Source organism: Folsomia candida, unplaced genomic scaffold (assembly GCF_002217175.1).
Source record: "Folsomia candida strain VU population unplaced genomic scaffold, ASM221717v1 Fcan01_Sc001, whole genome shotgun sequence".
Classification (NCBI taxonomy): domain Eukaryota; kingdom Metazoa; phylum Arthropoda; class Collembola; order Entomobryomorpha; family Isotomidae; genus Folsomia; species Folsomia candida.
The window spans coordinates 14,078,799-14,104,529 of record NW_019091193.1 but is presented as its reverse complement, the minus strand read 5'-3'; the positions used below and the strand labels follow the sequence as shown (position 1 = coordinate 14,104,529).

The 25,731-nt window shown below is 35.5% G+C and overlaps 4 protein-coding genes across 6 annotated transcripts in view; 1 reads left to right on the top strand and 3 right to left on the bottom strand.

Moving 5' to 3' along the window:
* The window catches only part of LOC110842876 (thrombospondin type-1 domain-containing protein 4), a 31,386-nt gene extending 20,364 nt beyond the window's left edge, over positions 1-11,022 (bottom strand). Inside the window, exons 1-3 of the mRNA XM_022088726.2 lie at positions 10,184-11,022; positions 3,261-3,339; positions 1,218-1,330 (exon numbers count right to left, since the gene is read on the bottom strand). Of these exons, the coding sequence (XP_021944418.1) occupies positions 1,218-1,330; positions 3,261-3,339; positions 10,184-10,206 (215 nt within the window). The 5' untranslated portion in view covers positions 10,207-11,022. The remainder of the gene's footprint in view (positions 1-1,217; positions 1,331-3,260; positions 3,340-10,183) is intronic.
* Positions 11,023-12,149: 1,127 nt separating this feature from the next.
* Positions 12,150-15,585, bottom strand: LOC118437884. Its single transcript, XM_035857369.1, has 9 exons — positions 15,024-15,585; positions 14,540-14,882; positions 14,024-14,207; positions 13,765-13,921; positions 13,361-13,608; positions 12,936-13,255; positions 12,742-12,835; positions 12,519-12,679; positions 12,150-12,434 (listed from the first exon to the last, which is right to left on the bottom strand). Exons 1-9 carry the CDS (start codon positions 15,583-15,585, stop codon positions 12,395-12,397), a joined length of 2,109 nt encoding a protein of 702 aa, XP_035713262.1. The 3' UTR covers positions 12,150-12,394.
* A 161-nt stretch (positions 15,586-15,746) lies between these two features.
* LOC110854117 (ubiquitin-conjugating enzyme E2 Q2) lies at positions 15,747-20,784 on the bottom strand. 3 transcript variants are annotated; one of them, XR_002548294.2, is made up of 18 exons: positions 20,630-20,784; positions 20,168-20,445; positions 20,064-20,094; positions 19,919-19,988; positions 19,724-19,844; positions 19,609-19,642; positions 19,341-19,501; positions 19,238-19,270; positions 18,925-19,110; positions 18,811-18,836; positions 18,562-18,687; positions 18,404-18,439; positions 18,245-18,287; positions 18,074-18,141; positions 17,880-17,951; positions 17,710-17,775; positions 17,424-17,585; positions 15,747-17,347 (listed from the first exon to the last, which is right to left on the bottom strand). XR_002548294.2 is itself a non-coding variant. In XM_022102519.2 (17 exons), the coding sequence occupies exons 2-17, from the start codon at positions 20,226-20,228 to the stop codon at positions 17,550-17,552; spliced, it is 1,170 nt and encodes a 389-aa protein (XP_021958211.1). In that variant the 5' UTR covers positions 20,229-20,445; positions 20,630-20,784; the 3' UTR covers positions 15,747-17,549. The 3 variants fall into 3 exon arrangements, 2 of the variants coding, with proteins under 2 accessions (XP_021958211.1, XP_021958218.1); XM_022102519.2 differs by having other exon boundaries at positions 15,747-17,585; XM_022102526.2 differs by having other exon boundaries at positions 15,747-17,585; positions 20,168-20,415; positions 20,630-20,777.
* Positions 20,785-21,587: 803 nt separating this feature from the next.
* LOC110841681 (fanconi-associated nuclease 1) lies at positions 21,588-25,710 on the top strand. Its single transcript, XM_022087372.2, has 9 exons — positions 21,588-21,751; positions 21,816-21,877; positions 21,968-22,009; positions 22,078-23,245; positions 23,389-23,584; positions 23,668-23,895; positions 23,976-24,590; positions 24,669-24,793; positions 24,915-25,710. The coding sequence occupies exons 4-9, from the start codon at positions 22,090-22,092 to the stop codon at positions 25,469-25,471; spliced, it is 2,877 nt and encodes a 958-aa protein (XP_021943064.1). The 5' UTR covers positions 21,588-21,751; positions 21,816-21,877; positions 21,968-22,009; positions 22,078-22,089; the 3' UTR covers positions 25,472-25,710.
* The last annotated feature ends 21 nt before the right edge of the window (positions 25,711-25,731 follow it).

The window sequence follows — 25,731 nt, the reverse complement described above, 5'->3', positions numbered from 1 at the left end:
CAATTGTCTACGAATTATCAACAACACACATGCCATTTAGAATTAGGCATAAAGAGTAACTTGAGTATTTTAATATAGTTTATAGTCTTAAAATTCGATGAGCAATGTATAAAAAATGTTTAGTCTAGTAATGCTTAGTTCACGGAAAATCTGGTTTCTTGTTTAATTCTTAAAATGCATTAAAAATATCCAAATCATGGGCAATTTAGATTTTATTATGCCCGGTGGAGGTGGTTTTACTCAAAGTTGGAAGAATGTCAGTTACTCACAACGTTGAACATTAATTTCAATGCAGGTGGAATTTTCACTGTAATAACTTTACCTACATCGGCAAATTGAGTATATGATACATTTTCATGGATTTTCGTTTGCAGATTCAGTAATTCATGCAGAATATAAAATTATCTCAATTAAACAGGATCAACTAGTTTGTATTATGCAGTCCTCTCCAAGTTATAAAACCTAATCCAAAATGTAAGGAGAATATTATTCAAATATCAAATTCTTGCGATTTAGTTAAAATTACACAGCCCACGTCAGCATCCACAAAATTAGATTTGAGACAGTGAAAACCACACTCTTAATTTAACCGGATGATGTCCATGTTACACTTCATCACGATTACATTTTTTCGAAAATTCACAATTTGGAGAAATATGGGAGGTTCTCGTTATCCAACTTTATCTGTGAGGTGGCCTCCTTCACTTCAACACACTAATTGTACCTTTTCCCCAAGTTAATTTGTGGTGTGACAAGCATGTAGTGTATATAAAGTAGTTAGTTGGGTACTTACTACTAACTATGGATAAGTGTTCTTACTATATGGCTATTCCTGGTACTTTTGACGTTAATTCAAATTATTTCATTTACAAAACTACCTTTTTATAGGCTACTTTAATAATTGGTAAACAATGAAATTCAACTCTAATTATCATATACATACATTTTCAACTCAATACATTGAACATGAAACAGCATATTAAATATATTAATAACTCAGATACAACCGCTGAAAAGATTACAATTGCTATACTACAGAGTAGTATAAGAATTAGTAGTTATTGAACTACAAGATATACATATGTATTAGCACAATAATAAAACTAACTTAAATTCATTTTTTGTAGACATCACAGGACAAATTTTCATTCTGGTCCAACTGACGGCGTAACAAATTGGTACGCCTTATTATTACTTATTTGTAACAGTTTGTATACCTGATTTGACATTGACGAGTCTGTGTACGAATTCCACCTCCGCAAGTTCGAGAGCAAGGGCTCCAACTCGTCCAAACGGTCCAAGTTCCCTCACGCTTATTGCGAATTTTTAGCTGAAATAAATTTACAATTGGCTGTGAATTAATGCTTCAGAATCCTAGTCATAATTTGCGGTAAAAGTCAGCGAGTCAGAAGGTGAACATCCAAGAGCTTCAGCATAAATTATTTTTAAGGAATTGGAGTTTCGAAGGGTAAATAATCGTCAAAAGGTAAATGTTTATTGATTACGTATAGTATTTAATAAGGTGAGTATGTGATGCAATGTCATCGCCAACATTCCTGGTCGTAGAATTATTGCTTTTATATTGATATGTCCAGTATAGAAATGGCAACCTCTTGAAAACTCAACTCTTAATCCGCATGTGATTAGGCGTTGAGATAAGGCCTCATTAAAAGTACGACCTCATTGTTTCACTAAGCAGGAAAGATTGATGGCAAAATTATTGTCCTGTTTGTTAACCAATCGAGTTATCACGCAGATTACTTTGCAGATCTGCTCCTAGCCCTCAATTACAAGTCCAAGATTTAACGAGACAAATTCTGTCAAATTGTTAATCAACTATCTGGTTTGCATAATTTGGATTTCAATAGCTTCGTTATATATATATTAAAATTTTTCAATCTAAATTTTACAACTTGCTCCAATAATTATTATAATCCAAACAAAAAACTAGTTTTAGAGGACGAGGCAGAAGTTTGCAAATAAATGTGAATACGTATAAAGAATCATTTTCATGAATTTGTTAGGAAACACAATCACTAATCAATTCGTCAATTACGTTTTCTTTTTTGTACAGTAACCTTTCAAAATGCTCGACTACAATTTTTCTAGCTGTTGTCATAAACTTCAAGAAAATGATCTAAAAGTCGTCTCCCTAATAAATCCGCAGGCAATATTGTTAACTGACATCAAAGACTCTTAAGATCAAGTTCAAGTGTAAAAAAGCAGAGATTTGACAGGTGGTTGTCCACATATGTGAATAGCTTAACGATTCCACTTTAGCCAGTGTAAATCAACTGGATGACGCTTCAGATATTAAACAAAATGCTGTGTGGCAGGATTTCAGTTCCGCGTTTATTTCTTTGCATATCGATTTGAATTCTTTTTGCAACAACGGAAGACGTACTTAAAGTGAACGTATGTCTGTCTGCATGCATTCACAACAGGCATGGCTGGGAGGAATTTACTGGTGTTGACTACTACTTAAATCAAGCAAGGATACGGCAAGATGAACTGCAATTTTGTTGTACATAAAGTGCAACAAAGCTGTCTTTTGTTCTGTCACATCATTTCCTCAATATGAAATATCGGTTATTGTTTTTCAAAATTTATCCAAAGCAAAGGCTTCTACCAACGACTGCCACACCTCTGCAAACGTGGACGCCTGGCACTGGACGAGAACGTGTAATGTGTAATGTATAATAGTGCATATGCGGTGTGAATGAAGGTACATACACGTAGTCAGGCCTTTCCCTTCGTGATTTGGGTTCACTAATTTTATGTGCATCAATATCTCTTTGTTCAATTTATTTCTTGTCTGGTAATGAGCAAAGCCGTAGATTATTGACTAACGAGAGCTAAAGTGTAATCAAACTCTTTGTAATGCTAAGTGCCCGATGAAATCTTTGGACGAACAACGAAAGACGACTTTTGTATCCATTGCTAATAACTTATATGAAAAGTCAGCTCGTCCTTTTTCATGTTTTTGGCAAATTGTATGCTAAACTTCGTAAGTTATGACCACAACCAAAGTCTAGTTTTATTTAATGCAATATTAAATCAAAATTATCGTTCAGATGGTGTGAGATAATTATTATTCCAGAATTTACAAGTTAAAGCCCTAATGCAATATGAGATAAAAGTCTTTGTAGGGACAAGGTGCGCAAATATCTATATCACAGGACCAGGATTTTAACAAACCAAGACATACTTTGACAACGAATGAATAAATAATATCATGCATGGTGACAGTATATTTTTACCTCTTTCTTGCTGCTTGTGGTCTTCGAGTCAGCCCAGCAGGCAAAGATCACCAGCAGAGACAGACCCACAGCGCTTAATCTGCAATTAGTACAATAGGCAATGATTACCTGACATTTGCATACCGATCGATTCGAGTAATGTAGCGCAACATAATATCATTTACATTGCAACTACTTGAAACACAGTTGAATAGTTAGTAGGGAACTGGGTGAAAATTATGCAAAAACCGTATACACAGGATTCCTTATTGCATATTTCAGAATAATTTTAAACTCTGCAGACTAAGAAGAACTACTAAATGTGCCAGAAATGTAATACAAACAAAGCTCTGAATTTTCTTAGCTCATCAAGATTCGCTCTTTCATAATTTTCACACCACAACTTAAACTATAACTATATTTAGAAGGGAAGACTTTATAAAATACAATTAAGCCGAATATGTAGAGCACACCTTGAAGCAAGCAGATAGCAGATTTAGTATGTTCATGACATGCACATAAATAAATGAGATTCGCATTGCGACTTTATGATTTTATGGAATTAGCTCTAATCGTTCCTGAAGCTCCCGACAGACCAGAAAAAAGTTCTTAACTAAACATGTCCAGGCATTTTAAATAAAATTGGCTAAGAATATTTATGACATTACAGAAATGTATCAAGTTCCACAATTATGAATCAGGCCCTACACGATAAATCTTACATACTCGACACTATGTAATCTCTTTCTTGCATGAAGCGGAAAGAGTCATTTTATTTATAGCATTTGTAAATTAAGGTCGATCTGATAGGAAACTGATATCTAATTAATGGTGGTCTGCATGCAAGAGATTGGGATTTTCATTAAAAGTAATCGTTACATCGTAATCACTCATAAACAAACACGCCCGCAGACACTGCACGCAAGTAATGAAATAGACTTCAAAAAGAGCGAGCGAATGATCCATGATGCGACTTTTGCATCTCTGCAAGTGACCTAGCTAATGGACTGGGAAATAAAAAGGGCAAACTGGGAACGGAACTCTCAGGAAAAGCTATAAACGACTTTTTTGCCACAGACACTCTTGCGTGAGTTTTACATAGATTCTTGTGCTGGCTGTGCACGATCGGCGGATACGTTTGTACATCTGTATGTAGCTCAGATTAGTTGACTTTGGTGGATGAGTAGCGCATTGAGTTTCCGTCCGTCCGTCCGTCCGTGCTTCACCAGTTCCAAAGTCAAAGTGTTCTTGATTTCTTTTAAAAGCTCTTTTTGCACTTGAGCTTGTCATCATCTCATACATCACAGAATTAAGGAAGACACTAAATACATTTTGTTTCATCATCATGCAACTGGCCACGCTCAGAATTACATTCCAGCAAAAAGACCATGATGTAGACTCGGAACTGCAATACGAAATTCACACTCTGTCAGAGAGAAAGTAGAAATTGTATCCAATTTCGCAGTTGAACATGAAATAAAAAATGTTAAATAATAGACAAGACTTGTTGTATAGTGGAAGTAAAAAAAAAGACGATAATTTAGTTGGGTCTTTTTTGTCCATGTATGTTGTCACCAGAAAATAATTATTATTAGAGCCACGGACTCATAAATAAATTAAACCGGTCATTTATTTGCCACATGAATGGCCAGATATTTGATGAGCTGGCTATGCATATTATTGTCACTTCTACTGAAAGCTTTGAAACTCGAGATTTACTTTACAATTTCGCATCGACATGAAAATCCTATGTACATGTTGAATTATTTTGGTGATGTCAAATATAAAATCAAGTTTGAAGACGAGAGCAAAACACAAAGTTTCGCAGTAACAGATACCGCTCAGGAATTGAGGTTGAGAACGATCAATTCTGTCTCCACTTGAAATTATTTCCTTGGCCTTGTCTTGTCGTTGAACTTGCTTATTTAGTAATGGTTTTAAACTAATTTATACGTAGTAAAATTAGCCCACTGTGCTTACAGGACTAGGCACGAATATCTTGCAATTTCTTTGGTGTGCTGCAAGTTTTAGCCAAAACGGAAAATGTTGTGAAGGTCAGAGAAAAGATCAGGGACATTGTTCATTAAAAGGAATATAATGTGTACGCAAAAGACAGAATTGCATAATCAGAGACCTTTTGTATTATAGCTCCATAGAATAAAATCAATAAACAGCACATTTTATTAAAACATAAATAAACTGGAACAAACCTAAACTTAAACCTTGTCGTTTATAGGAAAATATTTTTAAGACTTACTGAAGACGATTTTCCTCTTTCCCAACTTGACCAAAATGTTTTTTTTACATAAGGATTCAATCAGTTAACTTACAACCACACAAGTTTCTAATTTACAATGCTGGTTAAATTTGGTGTCATGCAAGCCAGTACATATTCTGCATCACGTTCTGTCTCAATAGGAAGTACAGGAGCCACCGCTGGAACAATGAAACAAAAACTGAGATCAAGTTGAATGGCTTAAATAATAGTAAAACAGAAACATGTGCGTAGTCGATGTGGATCTGATTACTCTGCGTTCACTTGGGTATGATCTGAAACATAAGCTCAAATATTTTGATGGTGTTCCAAATGCATGTGTAATTGTCGATATAGAGCACGTTTCACAATCCCATTTTCGTATAAGTATGCTTTAACCCTTTATTATGAGTTGAATAAATACGTGTAAGAAATCTTACCTAGAATTACAGTTTAATATTCTGGTACAAAAGATAAACATCATTAATGTAATTCGATATAATGTGCTCTATCTTTTTGATGGGTTTTTTAATTTATATTCTCCCAAGTTATACTTGTTTCTTGTACGGGATAATCTCATCCATTTGCTAATCAGACAAGATCTACTTATACGGAAACGATGCTTCAACCTTGTTACAAATTACAAAATCTACAATTTATATGAGCGATAAAAATAAGCTCACGTTTAATATAAAAAATAATAAAATTCGTGAGGAATGCGTAACTGAATTTTGTACAGGATATCTCACAAAGAAGCACAAAATTTGAATCTTGGAAAACTCGACATGAAAACATATTGGTTGTTGTTAATCGAAAAATGATACGAGTCAATTACAGATTTTTGATTTAAGGGGCGTTGTTCGTGTGCCGAAAGTTAAAAATGATCATCTTAGGGTAGCCTGGGAGCTTCCATAACCATTCATTTAGCACCGTTTAAGTAAAATCGTGTACCAAATGTGAAATCATCGTGCATCTTAACTCAAAAAGCTGGACGTGCGCCAAATGATCACCAATTCCATTCACACGAAGAGAAAACAACTCTGCAAATCATTTACATAGATCTCTCCGTGCATTTCACTTTCACGCAGCAACCAATTTCGTCCAAAATGTTTGACACTATTAAACCCGCAACAACCGAAACATAATAAAGAAAGAGAGGCTGAACACATCTCTATTTCAACAAAATATCCGGTTCTGTATCTGCAGTAATGAAGCTGTAACATTTATCTGATTGTTTTGAGGTTTTTAAATAGTCATTGATGAGATATGAACGACCGGAAGGCACAATTCATTCAAACCAGTTAAACACATTGCGCAATTACAATTCCTGTTCAATTGCACGGAAGCTTTAAATAACGAAATTTAAACAACGATGTGATGACTGTTTTTTAAGAGTGAGAGATTCATAGCAGATATGGAATAAAGGCCATATGCATGTGTAGTGTGCAGTGTACACATTATATAATATTTGACATTAAATGTGAATGTCAACATGACATTACGGACGATATGCCATTTTTGCAACCGTTGTTTTTTATGGTTTAGAATTCTGGTATTTATAATTTTTTGGGTACATTTTTATTCTAAAATTAGCTGTCTCGCCATTTCTTAGAATATAGGTATGGATTATTATTAATTACTTTACGTCAATTACATATTCCACACTGCTAGCACTTCTCTGCATTACATTTAAAGGAGAGGGAATTGCTAAAATGAAGGAATTATTTATTTTAGTTGATCCAGACTTCCGCGAATCCAAAATAAGACGATAAGGTGAACCAATTTCAATACGTAAATAAGCCTGCAGTCACGTAACCAGTGCGTGGATAAAGTTTCATCTTCCTGAAATTATGTCTTTGACCTAATTGGAGAAGGTTTGCAAGCTACATGGGCAAAAACGTACTCCATTCTGCTCAACGTTGTCTAAAAAGCCGAGCCGAGCCACTACTGTGTGTCAAATCAGCAAGGTCCGATACATAAACACATAGTTAAGTACTCGTAAAACTGGAGAGTCTGAAATATACCGCAATACATCCCCTGGCTCGCACGAAAGAAAAAAAGCAATGACTCAATCCCTAAATGTCACAAACTTGTTTACGTAAAAAACCAGGGTCAGTATAACCCACGGGTAAGAAGCAAAATTCCGAAATCTGGAGCATTTTACGAGCTCGTGCTAAACATGGAGGAGGTCGTCGGTTGCAGCAACTCACCCGCTTTCTTGTTTACCCGAGGAGGAAATACCAAATTTCGGTGGCTCAATCAAACTCACTTCATTTTGGGAAGATCCAGGTTGGTAAAGTTGCAAAAAATGTTGAAGCTAATGAAACACACTCTACAAGTCCATGAACATGTTGAGCGAAATTCATGCTGAGAGATAAATGAACACCACCCAATTTTCTCATTCTGAGTGAGTCTGAGTCGTTAAATGTTAACAATTTAAGGTATGTTATTTCTTACGGCATATTAAAAGGTTATGCAAGTTCGACAAGGCGCTAATACGTTGATGGAGATAAGAACGATATTCAATATATTTACTGGTACATAAAAAAACAGGGTTTGATGCCATCTCCGGTTAATGTTAATCCACACTTAGGTAAACGAGCTATAGTCAGTGCATATCCCTTTCTACTTAGTAAATGTGCAAAATTCAACACAATAAAAGTGGTGGCAGAAGATGGTGTTTCTCCGTCTATTGACTTTCATGGAAGGTTTCTCACAGCAGGCTGAAGAAGGCAATAAGTAATTCAAAATTGGAATTTGCAACCAATCGAATCTGTCGGCAGTCCTCACCCATCTAATTTATGGTCTCGTGAAAAAATAAAAAAGTTAAAAGCCGGTTGCAAACAACAGAGATACATAAATATTTTAGCTGAAACCAGTCAAGAACTGTTGTCGACAAATTTAGATAGAAGGCATTCCAGGCTAGATTCATGAGTAAATGAAAATAACGTATGACAAGTTTTATAATCAAAGCCATATATCGTTAAACTAGATCTCTTATACGTACATACGTATATATGTCTAACAGTTTTACAGTCTCACTCAATTTTATGTCATACTTATGGAAATATACTTATTTTTATAAGTATGCGGCACTATTTCAAGTTGTATACATGTCTACTACTGGTAAGATCATTACAAATGTATACCATATTTTCCTCGTAACCATTTACTTTTGTGCTAATGAGTTTTAGTTCATTAGGCGTCAAAGCACTCTAATTGATAAAGTAAATGCTCAAATCTCTTGATGATTTTTTCTGCAATGTGACAGAGGTTAAGAGCTACGAGACAGAAAGTTCAAATTCACATGTCCTTGACGTATGTACATTTGTCCATACGCATTGACAGTGTAACCACCGTTCACTATGTGTACATACAATAAACTTCTGAAGATATAAAGGAAAGTATTTAAAATGCAATATCTGATTTGAAAATTATCTAGTTAGTAGAAACTAGAAATCGCTAAAGCCCAGTTTATTTGTTATCTACATTCGTATGCTTCCACAAGTGTACGTACGTACATATGCACTAAATGTAAACTACATGCGTATAGTTATATCGTGTCGCCGACAATGTTACAAAGATATTAATATAATCGTCTCGTTGAAGGTGTTATGTAATCAACGGCTTCTTGATTTGATAGACCCCGAAAAGTAATCCTCCTAAAAGATAAAGCTAACATCTCATTCAGGAGAAGAGCATATTTAATTTTGTATTATTTTGTTAATGGCAATATGAAAATGCATAAGTAGATATGCATGGATGTTTCCCACTGTGGTATGAGACTACACATACGACGATATACATGATTATGTAAAAATTGGACAAAAATAATCGATTATACTGCACAGCATACATACGAATTTTCTATGATTCAGCATAAATGTGGGTGTGCTTGTCTGAGAACAAGGAGTTCATTCAATTTTCCATTTTCAGCTCTAACACCACTACGACTACACACTAAGCGTCAATCAACTTCACACAAATGCTCATTCCTCAGGTCAAATCGAGCGATGAGATTGGATGATCGACAACACTATTCTATTTTCTATCAGCATTCGAATGATGTTGTTGCATGGAGAACACAAAAATAAATAGCCCACACCAAAAGTGACTGGAGTCAAATTGCAGACAAACTACTTAAAATGAGTGGCCCGTTCGAACTTGGAAGTGTGTCTGTACGTACGTACTTATTGGGTTTATTTAATGATTCACATCAAGAATTAGCATTCAAAAGTCATTACATGTTCATTGTACCGTGAATAAGCTTAAATACTTGACTCATGAATGAAGCTAATCCAATCCACCTTCTTTGATGCAAACTTTTCGCTCAGATATGCATGCATGCATATTCTACCAGTACATACCAAGCTCCTTAGTGCAATCGGTTAATGGCAGAATAAAGCGGATTGCAACCAAAGTCATTACAATATTGCAAGTCGAGTAGGGAGAAGTCGGGCTGACATGCAAAATAATTAATGACTTCATTTAATAAATACCCATAGTGAAAAAGTTGTGAAGGGTTATAATGGCAACATTTGACAAAAGAAAGCTACAAAAGAGTTGCTCAATGGAGCTGTCATTAGATTTGACTCATAAGAAAGGGCAACAAGTTAATTAATTAATTTTCTGCAAAAATGCAGACTTATTGAACGAATGCGCATATGTACAATGTGTAAAGTTGTCCTACCTTGACCATTTGTGTCTCACCATATCTTGGAAAAATTGAAATATTTTCAAGTCATCTTCACTCAAGACATTTTTATGCACCACTCACTGCATATTCTGAACCATTATTTTTTTATTTCTTATTTTTATGAGTGTTTAAAACTATTTTACACCAAATGTCTCTGTTCAACTCAAAGTACGTTGTCTCAAGTTTTCGCCATGATTCAATGACATTTAATGTGCAAGATGCAGGGGGTAAGTTGAAACATGTAACTTTTTTCGTGAAGAGAAAGCACGTCACTTAACTATCTCACATTACGAGAGGGACTAATTACACTTTTACTTTCTATTCGCACCTCCAATGTACGAGTTCTTCTTTGCCTGAATGCTATGGAAAATTGGGACGAACAGCTCGATATTTCTTATCCTTGTTAAACCGAATGGTGATCTTGTCGAGGTGATGCCTACCAGATAACAGAGGCAGAAGGAGATGTTAACTCGTGTTTTACACTCCTCGAACCAAAGCAAACCCCAAAGCACAAGTAGTGATGTGATTTGTCTGCAGCGTACACACTGTGTCACGGCTCAAGAGATTGCTTTTGGGACTTTGTTGTTACACGAACCAGAGAGATTCTTGTGAGATTTTTCTGTGCACAGAGAATACAAGAATCGCCATGAATATCACACAGATTTCTTACTCCAGCAGCAGCTCCTGGTCGAAGCAGCATTGGTCTTTTACTTGAATAATGTTGGTGTTGGTGCCTATTTGGTTTCGTGCTATCAACCAAAACCAAAACCTGTCTCAATCTCAACCTCTCTCTAAAATCTCGGATTCCCAAGTGAGACTGAACCAAAAGTATGCAACCTCCAAAGCCAGTCAGACCAGACCTGCTCAAGTCTTCCGAAGAACAACGATTTCATACATGGTTACATTATTTGTGAGGTTGATATTATGAGAAGAGCGAAGGTCCAGCGGTGGAACTCTTGATCAAATACCACGTATCCGCCTATTTAATACACCCATTTGAGAAAATGTTCCTTTGCCTTGTTCCTTTCGTCATAGGATCTTATTTTCTTTGACACTTATAATTGTAAAAAGCATAATTTGGTAGAAAATTTGATAAAAGGAAGATGCGATACTATTTTGTGTCGGAATTTATTATAAATAAAAATAAAAGTTGTATAATCCAACAAAGTATTCCTGAAACTTTGTCGAAAGCTGGGCCGTTGCAGATTTCGTCTCACTCTTCATTTCCGCTGTAAATATGTGAGAAATAGCTGGTTGAACTGACGACTGACAGTAATATGTATTTATATAAATTACTACGAGTGAAATCATTAAAGTTTAGCACCAAATTCCTTCATTGGAAATACAAACAAGATATGCATATACGTAATATGTTGGTGCTCACGACTCAAATTTATTGGCACAATTTAACTGTTTCATTGAACTGAGGAGTCCTGAGGTGACTAGTTTTTTTTACGACGGAGATTGGGAAGAGTTAAAAAAGTAAGTGGATTGCAAAATGATCATGGCAAAATATTTTACAGCTCTGACTTGAGAACTTAAATCACCAGTATCACATTCATAGCACATTTAGTGCATGTATGGGCATTATGGAGCAAATATATCTTGGCTTAGGTCACGCGTCAGAAATACAAAGTGATGGAATAAATCAAATGACGACGACGATTTTCCAATCGAATCATTGAAATGTGCGAATGTCTGATTTGTAACACACAGTCAAAGCAAAAAGAGAAGGAAAGAATGATTGATTATTTCAACAGTAGGATTTATCCGTGTAGATTTTTTCAACACTCGGTTGATGCTCAAAGTCAAAAGTCAACTCTGGAAAAGCTGCACATATTGAATTTGTGTGTATGTACATATGTATGAATCAAGGAAATATTTATGTATATAGAATTAACTTTGCTATACATACTTGTAACTTGTCCAATAACGTGATGACGGGATATAAACTGTCTCTGTAACTTCCTTTCTTGTCATATTCCATTAACAATAACGGATCTTGTTTAACAAAATTAGAAATATGATACTAAAACCACAGAGTCGTTAAATATTGCTTTTATTTTGAGGATAGGGGTGTCGTTCTATCAAAAATATATATTCACTATCTTACACATGTCCGCAAATATACTATACATTTTGTCAAGCACTTCATATATTTATATGTATGTACAATGTGTATACATGATACAAGTTCACACTTACTTACGTAATCTTCTTCCAGTTGGGAGTGGCTTTTTTTGCACTGACCCAAACAAATAAATTTTATCAGTTTAAATCAAAAGCAATCTCAGGAAATCGTCAGTGAATAATATTAATTGAATCTTACTGCAACGAATGCATAGAATTTGGCAAACTTTGCAATTGTATTTCTTCAACCCTGTGAGGAGTCTGGCCTTTTAATGAGCGAATTTCCATTCTTTTAATTATCTGAGCTTCTTTTCTGATTTTATGACTAAACGTTTCTTCGTTTAGCTTAGAAATAGATCCCTAAATAAAAATGATTAAATCGACAACTACTAAATGCAAGAACCAAAAATACAAGAAAGTACCGTGCGATGTAAAACTTTCCCTTGGTTAGGAATTTGTGAATCCTTACAATCGCCACCCCCAAAATTATTAGTGTGATGATGCATTTGTATGCTGCTACTTTGATGATGCATGTTTAAAAGCAGTAAATATTAACATGCACAATTATACATATTTATAGGCTCAATTATACATGCATGTAACAAATCGCAATTACCAAATACTCTTCGTTTCATCCAGGTCATTCTTGTCTATCAAAGGGGGTAATGTAATACGTTGTACAGTTGCTTGGGCATCCTTTACTCCCGAACGCTTGACTTTTGAGTTCAAGTCGGAAGAACTTGTAGTTTTGTTGGATAATGATTTCAACGAAGTGACGTGTCGCAACGGAGGCGGTTGCTGTTTCCTACCCGAGTTCGGAAATGGATGTTGCAATGACTGAACATTCTTAGCCAACGTCAACACTTGGTGACATAGCTCATTCGTGTCAATGTCCACGGGTCTGGTATTTGCTGCATTTGTCTTGACTTTCTCAATCTACATCATATCCGCACGTATGAATTACCAACCTACATAATTATAAGCAAACCCAATCTCTTTTGGAGGTGGGGAAAGTGAGAAATAGTCGAGAGAATCGCCCACCTTCCACTGTGAAGCACTTTCTCTTGCCCGTTGACGCTCTTCGACTCGAATAGTTTTCAAATGTTGCTTTCGCCTCTTCTCATCCTCCAACTTGGCCTTTTGATCTTGGGTTGCCCTTTTATAAATCAATTCTCGCTCTCGTCGTTTCCCTTCGTCCCATTGTCGGACCTTGGTCTTGTTCGATTCAATCAACGACTCGGCCGTGCCATACCATTCAGCATGTAACAGAACTTCCTGGGCGCTCTTGTCTGAAAACGTCATAAAAATTTATGTACCACAGCACTGCTCTGATTTATTTATTTCCAAAATATAAGCAGTATATTTTCTATTATTACGGATAAACCATGCTTATCTTGTTCAATAATGATTATTTTTGTCAGTGACATAATTGTACGCTTACGTACGTTTCAATTCCTTCATTGTCTTTTCAATTGCGATCTCAAGGCTTACGTCCTTCCAAGTGTTATAAATTTTCACAAACTTGACATGGTCTTGGATATTCCAATTCCCTGTTGTTCCTCCATTGGACTGCATGAAACCCATTAGTTCGTGTGGTTGGTCCTACATATATTTGGCCAGAAAAGTTAGAGGTTTGACCTTTCCGCGGTTATAATAATTATCTCGAGCATACATGTGTCTGTATAATAACATATGTAAATGTACCGTGGTATTCAGGAGGTGTTCTTTCCGTGGTTTATACAATGGTTTCAAACTATTAGTTCCCTCAAGGTGGTTGGCCTTTCGTTTATCAATCTGTAGCTGATTCTGCATAGCATCTGCACGGTTTTGCTTTTTTTGCATGTTTCGACTCTCTTTGCCATCCTTTATTTTCAGCTTTGTTAAAAACCTGGAATGAAAGGTCATACATGTCCTAAAAATGGTGGTCAAAATATTTCTGATAAAGCCTGAGTGGCTTACTGGTCAAATCTAAATTAATAAAAATAGTTTTTGGTTTATAGCAAACCATATTTTAATGGAATTACATGTGTGTATACATAAATTTCTACCCCTAAAAAATCAAATCAAATTCAACCATTGCAAAAAAATCACAATCAACCCATTTTTCCTATATGATTGCCCCCCGAAAAAATGGACCGACATAAAATAACATGATATTGGTCTGCTGTTCCAGTTTCTCAAACAAATAAAAGCCCGTATTTAACGATAAGGAGTTATTACGCTTTATCACTTAGATTTTCCATGATTGGACTCCAACTTCGTGGAGACTTATCGCCATCGTAAAGTTTTTCAGGTTGAGTAGCCCCATCAGCCCGTTCGGAACGTTGAAATGCAACGAATGACGTGAAATGATCAGAGTCGCCTGTACAACTTTTTACACAGTCGTCTTTGGATCCCATTATTGTCGTTGAATTTGGTTGTCGGAAATCTTCTTTTCCCAAGTTTTGTGTGATGCTGTCACTGAAAGTAACCGTCTCATCCGTCCGTCCTTTAGCTTCCGTCGTCTCCGTTCTTCTCAACCCAATGAAAGCGCTTGTTGTTGGATACTTGTGTTGATAGTTGTCTATAAAATCCAAGAAAGTGATAAAAATGTGATATTTAAGCACATCATTTCGCGTCCTCGAGATCAGACAATGCATGACACGAGAATTACTAGCTAGTTGAAAATACTTATAGATTTGTGAAAAAATACGTATAAACCAACCGGATGTGGTAGGCTTGAAGGTGGTGGCAGTCCTTTTATTTTTCATAGCGTCAGAGAGTGAGCGGCGAACAGCATTTTTTATACTGTCATTAACGGAGCGATACTTCTTCTCAAATTTTTGCATAGACTGATGCACGGACGATAACTTTTTGTCAATATCAATATTGAACCTGTTCACTTTTTTGTTCAGTGTGCTACTTGATGCAGTTTCTTTACGGAGTTGCTCATGTTTTGTCAATTTTAATGGGGGAAGGGTGCAGGTTCGTTCGCAACTACCATTTCTTGTGGATTGGGTGCTGGTTTTCGATTTTTCTTCCTGAGCAGAAGAGGAGGCTGCTTGGAGTTTCGGTAGTTTCAACATTTTATTTGGTTGGACATGAGTCATTCTAACGTGTGGACTTAGCATAAATGACCTTCGTCCTGGAATCAAATGATCAGGCTGCTGTGTGATAGAGTTTTGCAGTGCCACTCCATGAAATGTTGGTAATTTGACATTATCTGAACTATGTGGAGTCGAGCGAACTAATGGCAGGTCTCCGCGTTTCGGTGACACTTTGTCCATGTTATGACTCGCTAAATATCAGAAGGAAATTAAAATCTTTGAAGTGATGATAACTTTAGTTATTACAATCTCTTTGGTTGGACCTTTCAGAGTAACTACAGATACGAAATGGACACAATTTTAGGCTCGTCTCAGGAAGAAAAGCTCGGCACATGTAAAGATTTTATTGAAATTAAACTTCTTTATTTCCACGAATCCATCACAGCATTTCTAATGTAAATAAACAACATTAGTTCTCTCCCTGCCAATGAATTAAATAGGTTGCATTTCGCGAATAATACAGTTAGTTTTTACAACTAATGGGATGATTAGAGAAAGAAATGTAGTAGTTTTCGATGAACATTGGGTGTAAGTTACAGCAAACATCATGGAACGAAATTACTTTTCTTTTTGTATCGTAATAAAATTAACACAAATCAGTTTAAAATCATAATAACTTACACAATTCACACTCATACAATAATCATCTGAGCATACATACACTAAGAATCAGTAAAAATTGAGACTCTTCCATGGTCGTCGTAAAAGTCATACTCATTCGAATATGATGTTTCTCATGTGAAAAATACATCATATATAAGTAAAGGAACCAGGTAATTACAAATTTACTCATGTTTGTGGCCCTCGCGTGCGTGGGTGTCAATCTAAAATTCGTCAGGTCATTATTTATATAGTAGGTGAATATTAAAAAAAGTCTAACACACGTTAGAAGGAGATGCAAAAGTTGTACATATTACTTGCATGAATCAACACTATCGAAAAAATGGTTTGCAAAAATTAATTGTAAACACAAATTTTACGCCATCATGAAATAGTCGTGTTTTCGTAATTAACATAGATTGTTAGCAGTTCAAAGTACAATTTAAATTGGCAGAATTTCTGTGACTGAAAATAACTTGAATTTTTAGTTAGCACAAACAAAGTCGCATCAAAACCAAACACAGGAGTGCGTAGCAAGTCGTCAGTAGTGCAGACTTTAAAATATAATGAAAGAGTAGGCATCGCACGCAATACATAAATTGTGTTGCATAAATAAGATTCACGTCCCTTATTCATACACGAATTACAACTACTTATGGTTAACTCTCTATACGAATTTGTATGTAAACTTAACTAAACCATCATCATCGTTAACATTGACTGGAAAAACAACATTAAAAGCTGATTTGAAATTTGCTCTTGATCAATTTGTACAGGTAATTGTTTATTCCGAATGATGTTGGATTCAAACAAGAATTTCAATGGTAATTAAATAACTTACAGCAGCTCGACTTAAAAATAATGTGAAATATTAATGATTGGGTTGTCTGATTAATTACGATCAAGAATTACATTAACTGTTACATTGTGGAAAACGAACATAATTATTAGAACCTTAATGCGATTAAATATATAATGAACTCAATTGTTTAAAGTGGCATTGGAGAATGGTTTTCGTTCGACAACAAATGCATCACTTTTTAATACACTGGCTTCTTGCATGATTTCGTATCCATTCACATAACATGAAATGTTCAGTATATGCAAGTGATTGCAAGTTAAATTAATCGGGTTATCAGTCTTCATAATATACAGTACACGAAGATATCATATAGCAGCCGATGTAATGGGAATTTATGGAATTTTTACGGTTGCGATTGCGTAGTCGAATAACCATGTTGTACTTTATAGATGATGGATCCTACATAATATATATATTGTATTGGTGTCGCTTGCACAAAACAATCACTTTTCAGCAAACACTTAATTCACACTGGCTGCGCTGCGGATTAGATGGAAATCGAAATAATATAGTTATTCTATCAACTATTGGTATTCACGAAAAAAACTAGCAGTACTTGAAATCTCGATGGGTCGTTTCTTGCCGATGAAGAGTAAAATAAAACTTGCGAACTTCTGAGGAGTGAGGAGTACGAGGAGTTGAGGAGGGTATAGTAGGTTTGAGTGAGCAAGCGAAAGCATTATTATCCATCCGCTTTTGGTGGTGTGTACCATCCTTGCTGAAATAGTGAAAATAACAATTTCTGCTGATTAGATAATAAAATGCAATACTGAAGGCCACAGAGAAATTGAACCATTTATACTGTGAGCTAATTTGGAAATTAAGACGTTAACTTTGCATACCTTCTCATGAATTTGGACCAAAGACTTGTACGACTGTTGGGCTCGAGCTAAGCTATACTGGCCAGTCTGAAATTAAAAATTTTATTACGTTTTACTTCAATGATTATAATAGATTAACTACTAAACTAAGTTTATCAAACCAAATGTTTAGATCTTTATGTTTTATTTACCGAAGTAGAAGAAACTTTACTTGTTCCAAAATGAATGCGTGCTTTTCCTTTCACAAATGTAGCCGCAATTTGCTGTTGAATAAATCATGAAATGAATAATAAAAAATGTTCCATTAATGAAACACACATATGATCACACATAAATGTAATTATTTTTAACACAGCCCCAATTCTGTAACTTGGTTCACACTTACCATTATAATGGCTTCAACAGTATATGCGGAACTCCATCCTTGCTTGGTTAACAGCTCCATGCATATCGCTGGTGTAAATAATACAATGTTCAAGAATAATCTTATAAAATTATTTTATAAGATTGATATTTTATTAAAATATCAATAATGGCACATCAATTAGTACATTACCTCCTCCAACAAGTACATATCCCCCAGAAATCACAGGATGGACCTTGTAATTGCATAAAATAATCATTAAGTGGTCTTACAATTGTATTCAACTTGTTGTCCTGCATTTATTTTTCTACTGCATTACTTAAATTTGAGAGGAAATCAACAATTGCTTACCACTCGAACAAAAGGAGGGATAAATGGGTAGTTTTCCTAAAAAAATCATTTTATCCGATTAATGATTATATAACGTCACAAAAAAATTATTGAAAACATTCATGATCAATGAAAGATAGACACAATCAACAATTACTCGTATAAATTAAGTGCATTACCTGGAATGTTATATTTAGCAAGATAAAATCTTTGCCCTCCCTTTCCTTCAGCGTCACTAAATCTCCATACAGCGGCGAATCTTTGTCGACACCTTTTAGCTTGATGTTCCATTCGTATAAGCTATCCTGTAGTTTAAAACAATATAATTAATAACTAATACGAATACATATACTATTGAACTAATAAATAGCACTGAACAAATCTCAATTATATTCCAATATTTTTTAACAATTCAAAAAATAACTTACGTTTACCAATTCAAGTGTGTATATTCCTGTGGACAAAAAAGTACGTAAATATGAGTGGTCGAGTCATAGTACTTAGTATGCTGTGAAAAATAAAGCCAAAAATCGTTCTCCTACCCATCTTAAAACTATCCGATCTGTATATATCTCTCAATTCTTTCATCAAGCGGTCAGATGCTTGCACTGACCCAGTAACCGTTCCTTGCAGGTAGTCCTGACGCTGATTAGCTTTCAATCTTTCCAATGTTTCAATATGCTCCGTTTCGAGACCTTCCTTTTCCTTATTTTTATTGGCTGACTCATCTTCAAAATAAATAAAAAAACTTAATACCGTATCAAGACCAAATTTATAGCGCTTAGAAAAAAACAACGTTCCAGAACCAACGTGTGGATACAACGTTGGATTTTTATTAGATTTGATGATTATTACCTTCCAGTTCCAAATGCATATCATCTTCGGTATCTTAGAGAAATGGTATCATTACAAAACATTCAATAGAAATCAATTGGATAATTTTAACAACGCAAACTACCATCATCATCATCGTCATCGTCATCAAATTCATATTCAATATCCATATCAGATGACCCATTGTCAGTCGACGCGGATTTTGAAGAACCGGTGGACGAATCTGCAGAACTTCCTGACATTGCGGTTGACAACTTTTCGAGATCAGAGGTGGGTTCTGGAAGACTGAAAATAGAGAAGAGAGAGATTAAGTTTTCGGTGATACAAAAATAGTGCTTAAAAAACAAGTCTTATCATATCATTACGTAATAAAAACACAATATCTCCCATACCTTTGTGCTTTACAAAGTTCTCGGACCAATATACCTAAATTCAATAAATTCGCAGATCAAATTTAGCTTGCCACGGACATAAGATACCAAAAGCCAAGTAATCGTGTCAACATACCAACTTGGGATATGACGTGGTTATCCTGACCTGACGTCCGGCTCAACCGTTCCACAGACCCAGTAACCGTAATATCCTCTGAATCAGCAAACCATACTGGTGGTGTGTGTGGGTAAGTTTCCTGTGATCGGTAACACATTTGTTTTAACGACAACGCTACATTACTAAAATATTATTAATTAGAACAATGATTACAGTAATGTTTCCAGTGATATCATGCTTTTTTCCGTTTTGCCCAACAAAGCGACACGTCAGTTCGTCAACACTAAATATAAATCATAGTTTAAATTAATTTCCCAGGGTTCTAATGATTTACAGGTTAAATTCATTATCCGCTCACCTAGCAGTTAAAACTTGAAAGCGATCATGTTCTAAGGAATAAAAAAAAGATTAGTAGGAATCATTAAATATCATTATAACGTTTCAATAATCACAAAAGTCAACCTTTAGGGAAAATCCGCTCGACTGCTTTGATCTCTTGCTTCAAAGTATTCAGACAGGCCATTGTCCGCAAAACTGCCGCTTACGAACGAAAATGTGCTGATTAAGACGCAGCCAATAATTATATTTTCTGATTACAGTCCTCGAGATCCTGCGCTACCGTTGGTCTCTTCCGTCTGTCCTAAATCATCAAGCCTCGTTCGTCCTAATCCACAGTTTTGGGAAATTCTTTGTTGATGAATTGATGAAATCTAAAATTATAGAGCAGGGTTCTTGATATTCTAAAAAAAAACACAAGGGCTTTAATGAAATTACTATTTCGAGATACAACAGCAAACAGCGTACAAATTACACAATAATAAAAAATCTCCTGCCTTCTCAGCAGGTTTTACTGATTTATCAATCCTCTGACTAAACCAGCCTAAAAAACATTATTAAATCTACATTAAACTTGAAAATAATTACATTTTTTTGCTGCTTAACGGTCCTGTTCTTGGACGCGATTAGTTAGTTACTTTCTTTTGTTCTTGTCTTCTTCTCTGCTGGGAATAATAACAAGCACGATAATATAAGTTTGTGCTATTGCATTGGTGTGGTGGTGATAGAAAGTGGAGGTTAGGTAAGTAGACGTGCATTGCATTGGTCTATAGAAAGCAGAAACAGCCTTGTGTAGAATCCACAAAGTTCGTCAATGCGTCATCCAAAAAAAGACTCTTTTCGACGCGATGGGGACAAAGAGCTTCATTCTTATCTTTTAAACTCGCATTTTTCGCTGCTTCGAGTCTGGTGTACAAACACAGAATGTCGCATACACATGAGCCTCGATATCACAGAGGACTAATTCGATTGAAGACCAGCATGAAATCTCAAACTCTTCTCGTCGTCGGAATCATACATTGAACGTTTCGTGTGAATTGTATGTCGCTAAGCAAGAAGTCTGGGGTATATAAATACGATACGAATAGGTAGGCAATATTATACTTTTTGTGACGATTACGCAAGTTCGCAGCCTGCTGCTGGCCGATAGGTGTAGCAGCTTTTCTACAGTTAGTAAAAACATGAAAAGCAACTAAACTTTTAAAATTTTAAAAATTATGAACATGTTGAACATTTGTAGGGGACATGTTTCTAGAGATTTCTTTTGATGGAAGTATGAAATAAAATAGCATGCACCTCTAACGATCCGTTCGAATTGAAGTTGTTTAAAGCATATGGGTTTCGCTTGAAAATGCTGTCTTAATTTGTTGTGTTTCCGGAAAAATACTACAAATTAGGGCTTTGATCTATTGCATCGTAAAATAGACTAAATAGTTAAAATAATGTCAGATTCCATATTGCGTTTGCCTTGCGTTTTGATGGTGTTGAGAACTGAGAAGGGAAAATGAGACAACTCAATTCGTCAGTGAAGCGCCTGCAGACTCGTGCAGAATTCACTCTTTGTTTTTGTTGTGAGTTGAAGTATCTGTTGAAGTTTGGAAATTGGAATTAGTAAGCGTTCATTGTTCGAATTGACAATGCCTGGGTTAAAAATCTTGTGTTTCTATTGATGTGTTTGAGGGTTGAGTTTCTAATTCTGACGCTATTTGCGTAAGTTCAACTGCTCAGTAACATTAACAAGTTTGGTAATTTTCTGTCATTTGTCCCATTTAAGGTGTTCCCGGTAGTATGCGCGTATTAATTTCAAATATAAGGACTCTACTCTTGTGATAAGTGGTAAGGCATGAAATGACCTCAAAACTGGAGTCGCCAAGTTTGCCTATTTCGATTTTTAAATTACACATGTTTAATATTTTGTATTTGAAGGTTTAAGATGAATTTCTAGCTGAATCTTGCTCAAGGAATCGTGTAATGCATTTATTTTTTATGTTTATAATTTAACTAGTATTAATGTTGCGCTTTCAAATTATCAACAGAAATAGCGTACCATGAAGTCAGCCAAGAACAATAGAAAACCATCAATAAAGGCGAAAGGCTTTCAAGCCTCTCCAAATCAGCAAAGAATAACAAAGTTTTTTCAAAAACCGTCTTCACAAAATGCACAGCCAGAACCACCAAACCTCAATGCCAGTTCTCACGTTCCAGGAGTTTTGGAAATAAATAAGAAAATATATTTCAAGCCAACACTAGACGCAGAGAAAAACAAGACAGCACAATGTTCTACAAAATTACCTGTGATGGCGGTAGACGAAGTTATTCTTATATCAGATTCAGAATCAGATCATGAGTTAGACATCCCAGCTGCTGCCATGAAAGGAATTTCCGGTCCCCACACTTGTACGACAAGCCGCAATGGAAATGGTGAAAACAATAGCGATGGCCTACAGAGCTCAAAATACTTTGAAATGGCGGTTGAAGCCTCTAAAGCCGTCGTAACCGAAGATACCAAACAATGCGACAATTCCATGGGATCTGATTCAGGAGACGAAATACTTTCTCAATTAGATATAGATGAAATTATTAGCTCCCAGGAAATGCTATCACCATCTAAAAGTGACCGATTATCAAACACGTCACTCAACAGTAGTGAGAATGTCACACCAAAAGTTATAAACACATCTTCATCCAAGTCGCCAAAAGCCAAAGTAAACTACTTTTCTCCGCTACGGAGGCTGAATTCGCCAAGTAAAACAAAAAATAGTCGCAATAGTGGTGGTATGAAATCTTCATCACCGGGTAGATCTTCAAGTCAAAACTTTAAATCTCCAAATTCAAATCGGAAACAATCTGTAGTGCGAGAACATGACAATAGTCCGAAAGTAAAGAAATTGAGATTTCCAGAAGACGCTTCTGATTCAACTTCAACACCACAGTTTGTTCCATACTTTTTGAAAAACTTCACTAGCATTATAGATTCCGTAAGCGAAGATCCACACAGCACTCATTTGTTCAACGAAGAAGATGCATCTATAATTTGCAAATTCCGGTCGTTAAGCACTAACGCGAAACTTTTATATGTGCGACTGTTCCTTAGAAAATGGAAATGGAAGATAGCATCTTCCATCAAGTATCCTGAAATCAAGGATGATTTAACCTCAGTATTTGAAGAATTACACTCGGCAGCATTTATTGTTGAAATTAGAGGTACACACAAACATTAAATATATTACAATTGTTACAATGTTTAGTTCAGTTTTATCTCATCTTTATTTAAACTAATTATGTGTGAACTAATTAAAACATGAAAATACAGATATAAAAAAGTTTTCTTCATATAAACATTATAGATGTTAAAGATGAACTTGAATTGAAGTCTCTGTTGGAAATACTGAGTGCTGAACAAATTGCTGCTCTCGCAAAACAAATGAATGTTACCTCAAAGAAAAAAACGAAAGACGGTTTGGAAGTCGCTCTTTTGGCCCTCACTAAAACCAAGCCTGTATTTGCTACAGCTTGTAGTGTGGAGACCATAATGAAAAGAAAGTGCGTATGCGTATTAAATAACATGAAGTATTAATTAATAAACCAGTTATGGTATTATAATGAGTTTGTTATTATATTTTTAGGACATTGGAATTACTTGGTCCAACGTATCAACTCAACGGAACTTGTCGAGCTCTTTTCTCAAGAATGTTCGTCATGCACTCTCCACCCCAATACTGGGAAGACGAACAGGAGCAATCAAGCAACCAGCTTCTCAAAATGTTAATGTCAGATAATGGGAAGATGTTGTACCCGCAATGTAACATCAATAAAACGACCATAATATATACAAATCGAGACGATCTATTAAGGTTCGTTCCTAACTTTTTTTAAAAACTCAAACGTTAATAACTATTGACGAAATTAATGTCATTTGTGTAAAACTGTTCAGATTCCATGACGCTTGGACAATTCATTGCAGCATTACGGCGCATACAGAGTCGAAGGAATGGGAGGAAGTCGTGAAATTAGGAGAAAATGCTTTCGCACTTTTGCAAGAGAATCTCCAAGATTCAGAAATAAGGAACAATGATGAAGACCTTCCTTCGTTCCTTCGTGTTTATAAAGCTGGGAGTGTTTTGACTCGAATCGTATGGTTGGCAGTAGAGGGTTATCAGAAATTAAAGAATTACAAAGTTGCAACCTCGTACATACACTTTCTTTTAAAGCAAAATATATATTTGTCACAATATCGTGGACGTTGGCACGAAAGACTCGTCATTAATCAAAAACAGTATCTAAAGACACCTTTGGAAGAACGAAAATTTACTTTGGTTTCGGCGCTGAAGGACGAGTTTCTACAAGAATCGCACAAGCTTTGCATTTCTGAACGGTTCGACAGGCTCATGGAAGAAATTCAGAAACCACCGAAAAAGAAAGCAAAAACTTTAGCCAGCAATGATGCAACAACATCGAAGGCGAATCTAGATACGTTACTTGAAACTTCAATTGACTTGTTTCGTGTATGTGAAGAACTACCAGTAAGGACTATTTCTGGAGAAAAATTGTAAGCATATCACTTTAATTACGTTCATACCCAATGTGTATTACATTGTCTTAATATATCGACTGATTGTGGTTTTAGATTAAATCCGAACTCTGGGAAATCAGTTTTCATTAGCCAACAAGATGACGACGGGTCTACCGAAGCATCATCCGTTGAATTGTTTGCCATTTCATATTACCAAAAACATGAAGGATACATGCACGGTATCATTATTCATATTAATACTAAAGAATATTATTTTGCATATATATGTATATAGCATATTTAATTTTATGTAGTAAGTGTATTTTCCGACCCTTTAATTGTTCGTTTTATTTTTTGTAGGAATTCACGCTGAAGGGGCTGTTGTGTGTTCTTTATTTGGGCTTTTATTTTGGGACGAGATTTATAGTGAAGAGATCAGTGACGCATTTCACTCTCAATACCAAATAGCTCCATTGGATCTGAATTTTAAAGAGTTTTTTACTCGAAGGCAAGGTATCATCCTGGACAAACTCCAAGGAATGCGCTCATCATGGTCAATTCAAGACGCCATGGATGTTTTGGAGAAAAATTGGAACCAGCATCTCAACGTTCTATCCATTGTTAACTGGAGTGTATTTCCAGATGTTGAGTTGGCAAAATCATTATTGAGTAGATTGGGCTTACGAGTGATGAGTGATATTTGTGAGCGACTTGCTAGAAACTTTCGACATTGGAGGAGCGGCTTTCCAGACTTAGTTTTATGGAATTATAAGGATGTGATATTTGTAGAAGTTAAGGGACCCGGTGATTCATTATCATTTAAGCAAAAGGTATGGCTGGACTTTTTACTGACTATTGGAGCAAAAGCAGAAGTTTGTCACGTTCAGGCTGTTAGTAATAAGAAAATTAGGACCTGATTATTTACTGTATGGAAGTATTCATTTGGTTTTTTGACTTTTTATGTTATTTTAAAATTTTTACTGACCTTCCATTAAACTATGCAACCCAACCAGTGGTGGTGCTAAGACAATAAGTCAATAATACTTTTGAGATAAATATACCCTTGTCCATGTTTGTGTCATATTTCTTGACCTTGCTCAGTATTTATATACATACATGTGCTCAAAATAAAGTTTATTTATTACTTATGAAAAGATACACACTACAAGTTATTTTC